Source organism: Melozone crissalis, unplaced genomic scaffold, assembly GCF_028551555.1.
Source record: "Melozone crissalis strain CALT ecotype California unplaced genomic scaffold, PUWL_Pcris_2 ptg000009l_1, whole genome shotgun sequence".
Classification (NCBI taxonomy): Eukaryota; Metazoa; Chordata; class Aves; order Passeriformes; family Passerellidae; genus Melozone; species Melozone crissalis.
The window spans coordinates 17,005,558-17,018,632 of NW_026535787.1; the positions used below are offsets into that span (position 1 = coordinate 17,005,558).

At 38.7% G+C, this 13,075-nt stretch overlaps 2 protein-coding genes across 4 annotated transcripts in view; one reads left to right on the plus strand and one right to left on the minus strand.

Annotated features, from left to right (window-relative positions):
- CMSS1 (cms1 ribosomal small subunit homolog) overlaps positions 1-13,075 on the minus strand; it is a 224,108-nt gene that overhangs the window by 134,434 nt on the left and 76,599 nt on the right. The gene's annotated exons all lie outside the window — the stretch shown is intronic.
- FILIP1L (filamin A interacting protein 1 like) overlaps positions 1-13,075 on the plus strand; it is a 187,528-nt gene that overhangs the window by 101,361 nt on the left and 73,092 nt on the right. For both annotated transcript variants that reach the window (XM_054270286.1, XM_054270287.1), the window contains exons 4-5: positions 8,116-8,402; positions 10,574-10,747. In XM_054270286.1, coding sequence (XP_054126261.1) covers positions 8,133-8,402; positions 10,574-10,747 — 444 coding nt within the window. In that variant the 5' untranslated portion in view covers positions 8,116-8,132. The remainder of the gene's footprint in view (positions 1-8,115; positions 8,403-10,573; positions 10,748-13,075) is intronic.

Genomic DNA, 13,075 nt, shown 5'->3' on the forward strand with positions numbered 1-13,075 from the left:
TGAAACCCAAGACTTAAAAAATTTTGGTTTGTGTTTTTACCTTGTGTAAAGTAAAAATATGCAAAACTGAAACCAAACAGATGGAGACCCTCTTCTCTCATCCTAAAATATCTCACTTGAACTATTGCCTGTGGGATTTACAGTAACATGTCACACATGCAAAAACCTATTTGTTTCACAAGTCTGAATATCCTACCCTTCAGTTTCATTCACATGTCACACATGCAAAAATCTATTTGTTTCACAAGTCTGAATATTTCACTTTCATTAAGGTCTCCATGCCAGATGAATCTGGGAAGTGCCAAACAAAGTTCCCAGTGGGTTCTTCCTAAGGATAGCCTGAGCTGGTTTCTCTGCAGCAAGGAGGCTGCACATTTTGTTCAATGTTTAACCAGGGGTCCCAGCCTGAATCAAGGCAGCCAGTCCAAAACAGGGCAGACAGAGGGGAAAAGGTACTGACATCTCTACAAATTTCAGGGAAACTGATGCCTGCAGGGAGTTCAGAGATCACCACAGCAAGGAAAAACAAATTATCAACTGAAACACTGAATTATTTAGCTACAGAAATGTCTATGGTCCAGGTAGTTTCCAGATATTCAGGGAAAAGGACAACTTTAGACACACTGTTTCTAAGATAGGAGCATTTTTGTTTCAAGTAGCACTATATCATGGTTTTGCTTCAGGGAATGATGTAATTACAGAGCAATTATACATTGGAGCCAAAATTACAGCAGCTGAATAATAAATATTAAACCATGTTTATAACAGTAATAAATACTAAATTCAATAGTAAATTAAATATTAATAAACATTAAACTACAAACATTGTATTAAATGATGTTAACTATTTCTTATGTTCATACAAAGAAAATTCTATACTTGGAAAGAAAATTTATATAATTGAAATTGGAGCAGCTGAATTTTATTTCTGTTTAATAATAAAGATCTGTCATACAGATAGTGCAAGATTCACATTTTTTTGTTTAGCAAGAGAAGCAGATTGAATGGCATTGCAGAGTTTACCTTTTCTAACACCTGATGTTAGAGCGACATTTCTTCACCAAAAATCTCTCTTGCACTAATCCTTATAAATAATCCACCATTAGTGTCTCATTACAAAATAGGTTTGAAACATTTTACTTTAAAAGCTAAGATAAAACAAACCTGAACCCAAGTGAGCATTCAGAACAAACACTCAAACCCTATTAATCTCAGAGGCATTCAGCTAATTGTGTAAAGTTCCCCTTCACCCTCTATTCCCAGGAGTACAACGCTAAAGACATTCTATATATTTTACTTTTGATTCCTCCTCAACTTTCTGAACCCATGAAAATATGTGTTCAGAACGTTGAGGAGGAACCAAACATATTTGGTTTGTGCAACTGCAACTTCAGAGTCCTCCCACTGCAATGAAGCCCTTGGCTTCACACTGTGGCCTCATGGCAGGGGTAGCACCTCACAGAGGAGACAAATCCAACAGGTCCACTGTGTCTCAACTACTTGCTACAGGAACTGTACACTTGTAATGTGATAAATATACTGCCATCTTCCAAGACTACCATCAACTTGGCAAAATGCTGGACCACAAACTAGAAGAGCTGAATTCCTGCGGAGGAGAGAAAATAAGGGTTTAGCAGAGGTTGTTTCAAATTATTACTAGAGAGAAGGAAAAAAAAAAATCAGTCCATGCTTTAAAGTATTGATTTCTGAGCTGGATGCTTTGTGGAATCCAAACCTTCATTTCAAATTTCAAAACAGACAACTAGGTTTGCCAAAGAAACGTTGTGTGATGCAACAAGGAGCTCAAACTCTTGATTTTCTCATGGATCATCACAAAGAGGTCTATTACCCAACCATCTGAAGAATCCTATTTAAAACAGAATTTGACATCTGTGAACAGGAGTATATTCCTAATGTGAAAATTTCAAATTTGTTAAAGCTTTCATGCTGTGCACCATGAATTGTGTGCTTTAAACTGCCAAAATATGTGGGCAAACACCACCTAAGACTTAGCAGGAGATGGGCTGAGGTCAGTTATACTACAGAATGGGCTTAACTTGAGCTCAAGGACACAAAACCAAGAACTAGTCCTATGGCACAGGTTCTTTTCTCTACTTTTCTCCTGGCATAAAATCCAGTCGGGGGGAATGTGTATGTGTTTATCTATATCTATATATCTGTAGTTTGAGACATTACAAGAATGAAGACCAGGTCACAAATTCACACACCAATAATGAAATTACAGGCAAGTGATACAGATATATCCTTCAAAAGAACCTGGTCAAAACCTCCCATGCAGACTCAGCCTTCTAAAGATGACTAAGTTGCACATAAGCAAAATGGACCTGGGAACATCTTAGCTGCCACATTCACAACATATCCTGCAAAACCCTACAGGATGGGAAGGGGGAGGAGGAGGAGGCAGCAGATGGTGGAAATCTCACAGTACCTTTACCACGAACAGAATACCATGACAACTCTAACACTGTTCAAAAGGCATCTTACTGTCTCAGAAGAGGCTCCCTGTAGCCAAGAGATGAGGAATATGGCTTGTGGTCAGATGAACATAAACCACAACCAGCACAAAAATGACATCCAGTTCTCACACATGCACTTTTCCTGTCTGGGAGTGTTCACATCCTTGGCTGAATCCAGACTTTCTTCCCATTTGAGTTACTGCTGCACTTGCAGGATCCCCAAGGGTTCAAAGACCAAAATTTGACAAGACCCTGTGAGGGAGGAAACAAGCTGCTGATTTATTTTCTTTCTGCTGCTTGACTTCCTGCAACTCTGCATGCCAACAGATGCATCAGGAGACACAGGTAAGCACTCTTGCATCAGTCTTCCCAGAAAAATGGCTTCATCTTGCCATTTCCCTGCCAGGATGAAACACACATTTTCCCAGATTCCCTGAGTGAAGAACCTGTTAAAGGAGTCTCTTTTCACTAAATGACCATCCTATGCACCAAAACAACACAAGGTCTACTGAAGAGGAGAGCACAGCTCAAATGAGGCAGCTGGTCATGGCACAGACCACCCCTCTGAACTGAACATCCTTCTGGATAGAAGCCACTTCAAATGGTTTTCAGGAAAACACTAATGCAGTCTACCCAAAAGGAAGGGCTGTATTTCACTTAGGGGAAGAATAAATGTCCTAATCACATTCTGTCCCAAGGTAACAGTTCCAGAAAAGGCTCAGTGATGCTGTGAAATGGCCATATCCTGGGATTCTAATTATTAAAAAAAACTTTTTCATGTTCTACCCCAGTTCAGTAAGTGCATTTGCTGGCCTAAAGGTCCCACCAGGACTGCATGAGGTGAACAAGACAAACCTTTGTGGGACCCCTTTTCTTCTTGCCTCAGTCCACAGTTACAGTGATGGGCAGAGGACTGCAGACCTCTTTCCAAAAGACATGTGCTCTGCACTCTCCCATTACATTGGTTTGCCAAACAATCAGATCTCAACTCCTTTTACAAGTCAGTCTGTTGGGAGGAGTCCTATCCATTTCAGCAAATCACAAGCACTGCCCTTTAAGGGATGATAAAACCAGAGCAACGTAATTCCTTGGTTAGTCATGGATTTTTGCAAGAAGCAGCAAGTTCTTAACAATTCAGGGTCCTCACCCTGGGATTAATAGAATATGTAGTCCTGTGAGGGATTTTGCTAGCTCATAAATCTATCACTGACTAAAAAGGAAAACACCAAAGGTGAAAATAAATGCCAAAATATCTCTTAAAACTCTAAGACGAAGCCATCTCTGAAGGATATTTCAGTCCTTCCCACAAAAGTTGCACGGATTTAAGAACCACCTGCTAATTTACTGCTGCCAAAGAGATGTACGCAGTTTAACCTCTACTTCAGGGTATGATTGAGAGAGTGGAGACGAAGTTAACATCATAGAAACATTTGGTCCTTTATTCACCTGGCTCTGAAGGAAAGTATATTTTGACACTTCAGATTGCTTGTTCATCACCAAGAAAAAACGTCTCCTTTATTTGCAGAAGGACATCATTCAGTTCAGAGATGAACAAGATCTTTAAAACACAGAAAAGAACAAGAACAACTAAAAACAGATGCAAACTTTGCTGAGTCTCTAACTTGCAATTACTTGATTTACCAGAGTGTTTCAGTGTAACCCAATGTCATTCCTCTTAGAATCTGGACCTGGCCTACCAAGCTGCACAAATCTGATGAGCTTGAGAACCATCACATTGTAATTTCAATGCAAAATCTTCTGTAAAACTGGCACATGAAGGAAAGCACAACAGTGCAGAACACAGGTTTTGGGCTATTCCATTAGCACAATTACAGAAAACAAATCTCTGTTAAGTATCCACAACACAGTGGTCTGTGATTTCAGGAGATGTGACTTCATGATCTGGATGCTTGCTTTCAATATTCTTTTTATTTTGATGCAAGCAATGGTATGCTTGCATCAAAATTAAATGTATCATATGAGAATGCTGGCAAGTATCCTTGCCTCTTCTGTTTACATAGCTACAATCCCTGCTGATTAGTAATTGAACCAAAACAGATGAAAGATGACAAATGCAAAGCACGCACAATCAATTTGTTTTTAGCAATTGTTGTTTACTGTTTTCCACAGCATCTTATATTGTCATCCCTCCTGGTGGTACAGAGTAAAAGGGCTTAAATTAACTTCTATAAAAGGTTTGCCACAAGACACAGGAGTCAACTCTCCAGGAAAAATCACAGAGCCTCTGTGAATGACAAACTTTGTTACAAGAAGGAACACTTCTTTTCTTACCTTTCTTGTACACAGATGCCATCATTATAGAATGTAAGCGTTGCTTGAGACAGATATGCAAAAAGGCAAATTTTACGCTCATTAGTCTAATCTTGGGAACCCGGGCTCATTGTTTTGGGTGCCACAAACAACATTTATGATACTCATAAATTTTATGGGTCTATTTACATTTTTACCTTGTGGGAAAAAACCAACAAAATAAAACATTGCTTTTCATTAACCCTTCAAGAACATGGAAAGAGTTGCTCAAAACAGAAAATAACCCAATGTACCTAAACACACTGGTGAAAAAATTCAAATTATGCTACTTCTGTCTTAAATGTCTCATTACAGTCATTCTGGGGTCTAATAGCATTGCAGAAAACCAGCACCCTCTGGAACAGAATGGGTTTTTCTTATGTTTTGTGCCATGGTGCAAGGGCATGAGTAGCTGATGCTCTATGCTCTGTCCAAAACGTCAGGCGTGTTTTGAAGGTGAATCCCTTAGGTGGTGGCATATCTAGGGAGAAAAATCTGAAAATTTGAAGGTGGTGAGGAGTTTCAGGGCAGGTGAATGGGATGTTTGGTTTTGTCCATTTCTGAGATTGCACTTTGCTTGCTACACCAGTTACACTGTGCATTTGAAGTTTTAAATTACCCTTCTGTTACTCATACCTACCTCCTCTGACAACCACATTAGCACTAACAGCCTTCTGTAGACAAGCAATGCTATAAATAATAATGCCTATCAGTGTACAGGTAGTTAAGAAAGTTTAAATAAATGAACTGAGGAAGAATATGTTAATAAAGCAAGCTACTAACATCAGAGTGCTTGTGCCTCTCGTCAGCTACATTCAAATGCCATTTAAAAAGTGCTTGAAGTATACCTTTAGTATTTCACTTCAACCTCTAATAATTCACGTTAATTGCTTAATTGGATAAATATTTGCATTAGCAGATTTGATAGTAGGCACTGGCATTCAGGAATATCAGAACAGAATACAACTAAAGGGTATGTAAGTGCTCTCAACAAGAAAAGGAAAAACTCCATCCTGAGTTGGAGTTTGAAAAGATGAGACAGAATAGATGCCATTCTCCATTGGAGCACAGCCTGTCTGGCAAGTCAGCTGGCCTTCCCAAGGACCAAGTGCCTTTAGCCAGTGCAATTAGGACCTGATTAGGAAGTAGGCATGACAAACCTAAAAGGGAGTCACAGGTAACACTCTACAGCTGTGAATGCTGGCTGGCATGTGGCCTTGAAGCCAACAACATACATACACTGCAAGAGTAAATGCAGGAGAGGATGTCCTTCTTGGACTATTTTTCCAAGTTCAGGATTTCCAGGTGCACCCAGTCCCAAAGATTGAAAAGCTATGAGGCTCTTCCTGATATGCTGGTTTCCCTTTCCTTCCACAAGAAATGTCATATTGACATTGGTTGTCAACAAGTTTGATACTAGCTTGATGTCCAGTTTATACCACTGCTGCAATTTGCATGCATGAAGGAGATTTCTTGGACTATTTATGCATTTCATAGTGTCCTGTGCTTGTGGTGCCAAAGCCCACAGACAAGCTCAGAGTACATTCAGGTTACCTGATTTAGCTCACTACTCCTGCATTTGAACTTAAAAGCATAAGCCTTTAACTGCACCCAAAAGCCAAGTAGGCATCCAGCATCTCACACTCAAAGGCAACCAACAGCCTTCTTCCCAGTAATGACAGTCTGTAAGCAAGAGGCAAAAGGTTACTATCCTAATAAACACACCACAGTGAATAAAGGGTATCTGCATTTGACTGGAAAAACAGGCTGAACACCAACTAAAACTACTCATCACCAGCTAACATTGCTGCCAGCCTGCTATGAACAACTCTTGGTTTCCTACATGCACTAGAGTAAGCTCTCATCCTAAACTGACATTGTTGATGCTTCACAAAATAGTTTCCAGTGCACACTGCCATGAAAATCTGACACACCTTAGTTTTCTGAGACCTGGAGGAACAAGTTTTTCTTATAAATAAGTGCTTCAAATCAACGTTATAGAAAATGTCACTTTCTTTTTTGGTAATGTTTCTAATCAAATCACCCCACTCGTAGACATCATCCATTATAAACCAAAAGCTACTTCCACCTCCTCTGTTTCTGCAGAAAAACAACAAAAGGAATCATTCTTAACATTCAGTGGAAAGTTACTACAGTTAACGAGTGTAGTCACAGAGTTTAAGATTTAGTCAGAATCTGGTGGGAGTAGGGGAGGAAGCTCCCAAAGAATTTTATCAGCCACAGAACTGAGGCAAAAAAGCAGCCGAGAAATCAACTAGTGCCTATCATAGACCGTAATGATTTTCTGGACTTTTCAGCAATTAGCTTGGCAGTTTAATAAGAAAAATTGTGCCTTATTTGTGTTTGGAACATGCTGAATTTCACCTTTGAATCACACTATTGGGTTATTGTTTGCTAGATAGTATCCATGACCACAGTTTTCCAGCAGAGGTGGACTATAATCCATTCATTCCTCAGTCTGAGCGGCGATAACCAAAACACAAGTTCCTGAGGTTAATCAATATTTACACAGTGTTAGTCATTTATCTACAAAAGCATACAAAAGAGTATGTTTCCTTAACAGTGGCACTTCAAAGGGGCCTAGTTAGGATAAGTCTCCCTTTCACCAGGTATTAATACCTTAAGAATGCTGGACTCAAGCACTAAAGAAGTAGCAAGGTTTTATTCTGCATGGTTTTAAGAGTGGACAAGTCATAATCTGCAAAGAAGTAGTTTGGTTTTGGTGGTGATGGTGCTGGGGAGGGAGCAATTACACTGCTGCTCGCTTCTTGCAGTCTGGATGTGTTTGTTAGTCCCTGCGTTTTGCCAAACACAGATAACGCAGCCCCCGTAGCTTGTAGTAGTGGGGGACTGCTTTTGTGCTGTTCCTTGGGTAGACAAAGGAAAACAGAACACTACTAAAGTGGAACAGAAAGATCTTCCTAGTGAAAAACTTCTGAGCCTAAATCTGCCTCATCATAATAAGTATCTACCTGAAAGGTGAGTTAGGTCTTGTCACAAAACAGGAAATGTGGTCTGCAGCGATGCACCCAGCACTGCTGCTAAAGATGCCTTTGAGGTATCAAGGAGGGAATTGCTACAATGGCATAAGACCAGTAAACACTCCCTTCACTACAGACATCCAGTAAAGATCACAGCCCAGTCATGTTGGTTTGCATAAGGTTGTCAGATTTTGTCAAATGACAAATAGCCTTGTGTGGAAGGAGAATTACCATTCTGGAGGGAATAATACCCACCATCAATTATAGTAGTAGTTTTAAAGTCTCTGTTAGCTAAAACAATTACTTTTCTCCCTAATTTCCTTCAGCTTCAGAGATATAAACCATGCATTCCAGAACTAACAGCACCGAAAGCCCAACCAGACCAAAGCTGAGCCAGCCGAGGGCGAAAGACCACCACAAAGGAGAGGTTGGTTGCAGCGGGAAAGGAAATGCACAAACACAGCAGAAAGAGAAGGACTATGTAGCCTGGGCCAGCACCATCCTGAGAAGTCCAAAGGCAGAGAAGAAACAAAAAAGTTCTGTTAAGAAAAGAGAGGATCTCTCTCGTGATGATTTGCTATTTCTTCTCAGCGTCCTCGAGGGTGAATTACAGGTAATGTATTGTCCTGCTTCATACTCCAAATTAAAAGACACTGCACCCTCCACCCCCATTATCCCCTCCATCACAAACATATGCTGCTCTTATGTTAAGAAAACACCTCACACAGTCTGATACAGGACAAATATGAACTGCAGTATACAAAACCACCACAAAATTATAGCTATCATAGCTATCAGACAGGAAACATGATCTTTGTACCACAAGTAACTCTCAAAGCAAACAACTCGTAAAACTTTCTACCTGTGCTGCTCCATTCTAAGTATCTTGAATACAAAGTATTTGTCATTGTATGGTAGATAAGGAGAACATAATGACAAACCTTTAAGATATTTGATTTAATTATGTCTCATCCTCCCACTCCTATGAAGCCATGAGCTTTACTCCCTATGAAACAGTATGTGCTACTTCACAAGAAAGAACTCATTTAACAGTATTCTAACACTTATGGCTAGAAAAATCAAAATACCCATTTTATTTCCCATAACACAGAGCAAAAGTGTTACACGCCACTTAGCCCACAAGTTACTGCATTTTAAGAGGGAGCATTTTTCTACCTAGAAAAGGAACCATCTGTCAAGTGGTAAATGATGCTTAACCTGGTCAAACATCATTTCAGGAAGTGGGAACCACATTTCCAGTGAGCAGGGAAAATATTTCTGTGGTAGGCATATTACACAGAAGCAGTAACTTTAAAACTGCTCACAGGCACAGAAAAAAGCACCCTGGCCAAAGTGGCCTAAATGGGTGTAGCACATGGTGTCAGAGTTTATTACCTAAACAGCACCCAGGTAGTTCTATTCTTAAAGTGTGTGTGTGTATGTTTATATAATAATACAGGCATGCTGAACAGAACACCCATGGGATATGAATATTTAAGAGCTGCACCAATATTTGAGGGTAGATTCAAGGCAAACTTCTGCACATTGTTTCATTATCCAAACAGAACAATTTCCATGTTTGCAAAACATTTTTCTCCTGCCCACTTAACCTTCTTAATTTAGGTTAAAGCTCAGATGTCACATATTTTTATATATTTATTTATATTATTCACACACTCTTCATTACATATGCATCATATAAATATACACACACACACACTCTTCAATTATTAAGGTTTAAAACTGGCATACGGAAATGAGAAATTGGAAAACAATGAGCCTGACATGAACATTTTAAATCACATCTGAAATTTAAAAGGAAGCAGCACTATGAATGAAAAAGATAGGAAATCATCTTTTATCCCTTCTTTTACACCTCCGGTGCTGCAAAGTCAAATCACTGGAGATCAGCTGTCAATCCAATCATAACTAAGTTTCTAATTTAGATATCATTCCTTTCCAAGTTCCAGAACATTCAAGGTGTACAAAGACCACTCTTCTATTTTTTTCTGCTAAAGATTAGAAAAAGAACTATTTTATATTTTAACATTTGTTTAAAGTCATAAATGAGTATACAGAAGTCTTCCCCTCCCCTGGTATATCCTTCTCTCTGATTCCCTTCCTTCCTATTCTATCCTTCTAGGATTACTTGTTTTTAACTCAAATGGCTGCAGAGCACAGATGTTTGAGACAGTTCATTAGTTTGTATTACTGCAATAGAGGCAGGGGGGCAACCTTCACCACCAGAGGATGCAGAGTGGGGGGAAAAATCCCAAGAGGGACACAGCTGTGGTGGGTTTAAACCACAGAAGTCATCTACACCCAAAACATACGGAATGTACAACAATTTCAGATTTCAAGAAACATCCCACCATCCTGCACTAACAAGTCAATTTCTAATACCACAAGACATACTATGCCCTGAAACTTTTTCTTGTGAATGCTACACATTAGTCCAGAAACAGCAAAACGATCTAATCATTAAAGAAGTATTTATGCTTTGATGAAGGATCTGAAGATCTTGGAGTTTATGTTGAACTAATAAAATACAAAGACCAATACTTCCCTCATGCTTTTCAACTGTCTTCACAATAAAATTTTGATTTTAAGAAAACTGAAAAACTTCTAAAATAACACTGTGTGTATAAAGTGCATTGGAGCACTTTATACACACAGTGTTATTTTAGAAGTTTTTCAATTTTCTTAAAATCAAAAGCAGAGAGCTAACCTGTAAATACATAAATACAGTTTAACAAGATAAAGCCTTAATTTGTGTTTCTGCAGGCTCAAGATGAAGTTATAGGAGTACTTAAGGCTGAAAAAATTGACTTGGCTTTGCTTGAAGCACAATATGGCTTTGTTACTCCCAAGAAGGTGTTAGAGGCACTCCAGCGAGACGCTATTCAAACAAAGGCTGAGCAATGGCAAGAAGATGTCTATGAAAAGCCTATGGGAGAGGTAAGAACGAGTAATTGATATTTAACCATAGTTTCCACCAAATTCAACAGAATCTCACCCACTGCTGGGGAAGGAGGCAAATGAGCTGTAAATCTGGAATGGAACATGAGTGTGAGTGAGTGCAGAACAAAGTCCAGGGTCCAGCTGGGACCTGAATACAGTGATCTTCACTTATACTGCAGACTGGGGGGCATTACACATCAACATACATGATTCTGTCTAATTCAGTCGAAACCATCTCATTTTTCTTTCCTTTTCCCCTTCTGTTATCCACATTCCCAGACCATACAAGCAGAAGCCTCACCAGCCCCCACTTGTGTCATGGAGGCCCATCCAGCAGCAATGACACAGCTGTGCACCTCTGCATATCCCTGCTCCCATTAATTTGGGAGCAGTCATGGAGATACCTGCTTGGTCTGAAGAGTTACTATCATGAGCTGGCATTAGAAACTTCATCCAGGCAGAAACCTAATATTCTCATGTTATACCTAAGTAACCTTTAGTTTAATTACACTGCAGCAGCAGCTGCCATACTTTCTGAACAATGTTATCTGATTCATTTCTGCCCTGAAATGCAAATCACTGGGTATTAAAACACCTTCACATCAGACTGTGGTTTTTTTATCCCAGGTAGTTGTCTCCAATTCAGATGAATATTTTTTAACATAATGCTCAGTATAAACATCACAAAATAAAAGCAGAAATTATGAATAAAAGTATTCTATCAAGTGTTTTACAAGTTTTTTCAACAGAAATGTACCTAAGGACACAGAGATCATTCCACACAAAATTATGTCAGGCAAAAGATCAACTCTCATTTCAGAAGCTCAAAGGTTAAAATCTCTGGTTGTAATCTGAAACAGATAAAGTTCACCTGTGAAGCTTAATTTATTTTAGAACATTGTGGTATTATGTCACAGCAACTTTGAGCACAAATGGAAATGATTTGAGGAGAAGTCCAAAACAGTTTGAAAACATAAGCTCAGTCTGTTACTTTATGTAAGTTTATACACTCTTTCCTTCTTACATTTAATGGCAGAGAAATAATTTCTAGCACCACCAAATTTGCCAATTTCAAAAGGCAAAGGTAAACACCTGTGAGCAACTGAAAGGGTAGAATGATCACTGCCACTTCTTGGCCTTGGTAAACCAAAGAATGCTGTAATAGGCAGGCATTCCACCATTTCAGTTTCAAAATCCCCCTGAATTATGTCAGAGATCCATTTTGTTGTTTTTCTGGGGGTTTTCTTTTTTTTTTTTTTTTTTTTTTTTTGTGTGTGTGTGTTTTTAAAACACATATAAAGACCAAAGGAGAGGTGGAACCAGCCACAATGTCAGGAACAGACCACTTAAATTCTCCCCTTTGCTACTAGGGCAATGTACCTTTGTATCTGCATGTGCATCTCACCCTTGAGAGTTTTGCCTGGTAGCTCTGAACACAGAAAATCTTCCCAAAACTCAAGTGAAATTACAATTAATTTCACAAGGCAATCGTAAGACTTCCAGTCCTTGAACATTCTCTCACAATTCTCTTATCTATTCTAAACATAAAGTTTCTTGGCAAATTTGATTAAGAATGTAGTGGGAAAAATTGGTGACTGAACAACTTTACTCATTGGGAACAAGATTCATAGGTGAAGAAATGTAAAAAGCAGCATTAATACATCTTCTTCTGCAAAACCTATGAGCAGTGTGACAGACCAAAACCATTTCTTCTTTGGCCATGAGGAAAGAGTAATTGATTTTTTTTGAAAATTGTTTTTTTCAATCAATCAAACTTGCTCTACAGCTATTTCTTTCTGCCTAAAACCTAAAAAAACCCAAAACCTAAAAAATTTCAGATAAGATTACTGTTAGCACTTATATTTGAGGGCCATAAAAGAAATTAGACTTTTATTTAGGTTTTGTTTCTGATTCAAAGGCCTGAAAAGGTTTTTCATTTCTGTGTGGCTTATAAATTTAGAAGTAGTCAGTTTTTGTGAAAAAAAAACAAAAAACAAACTGTCTTCAGATCAGTCTCCACTTCTCTTGAATAGACAATGAAGAGTATTCAACATTTTAGTAAATTCAGAATAACAATGTAAGAATAATTTTCCCTGATTCAAAAATAAACAATGTTTTTTAAAGGAATCAAAAAATCAGAGATGGTGATGTAGGAAAAGAGAGGTAAAGACGAAGACACTGCAGAATTTGTGGTGTCTTTTTCTCTTCATGGCATCAGAAGGCAGATTCTGGTTTCTAACTTTCCCAATAATATAGCCAAAGATTAAAAAAAAATCATGTGCCTCACTGTTCAAAATAGAACAAACCTCCTACCACTTTGAGAGC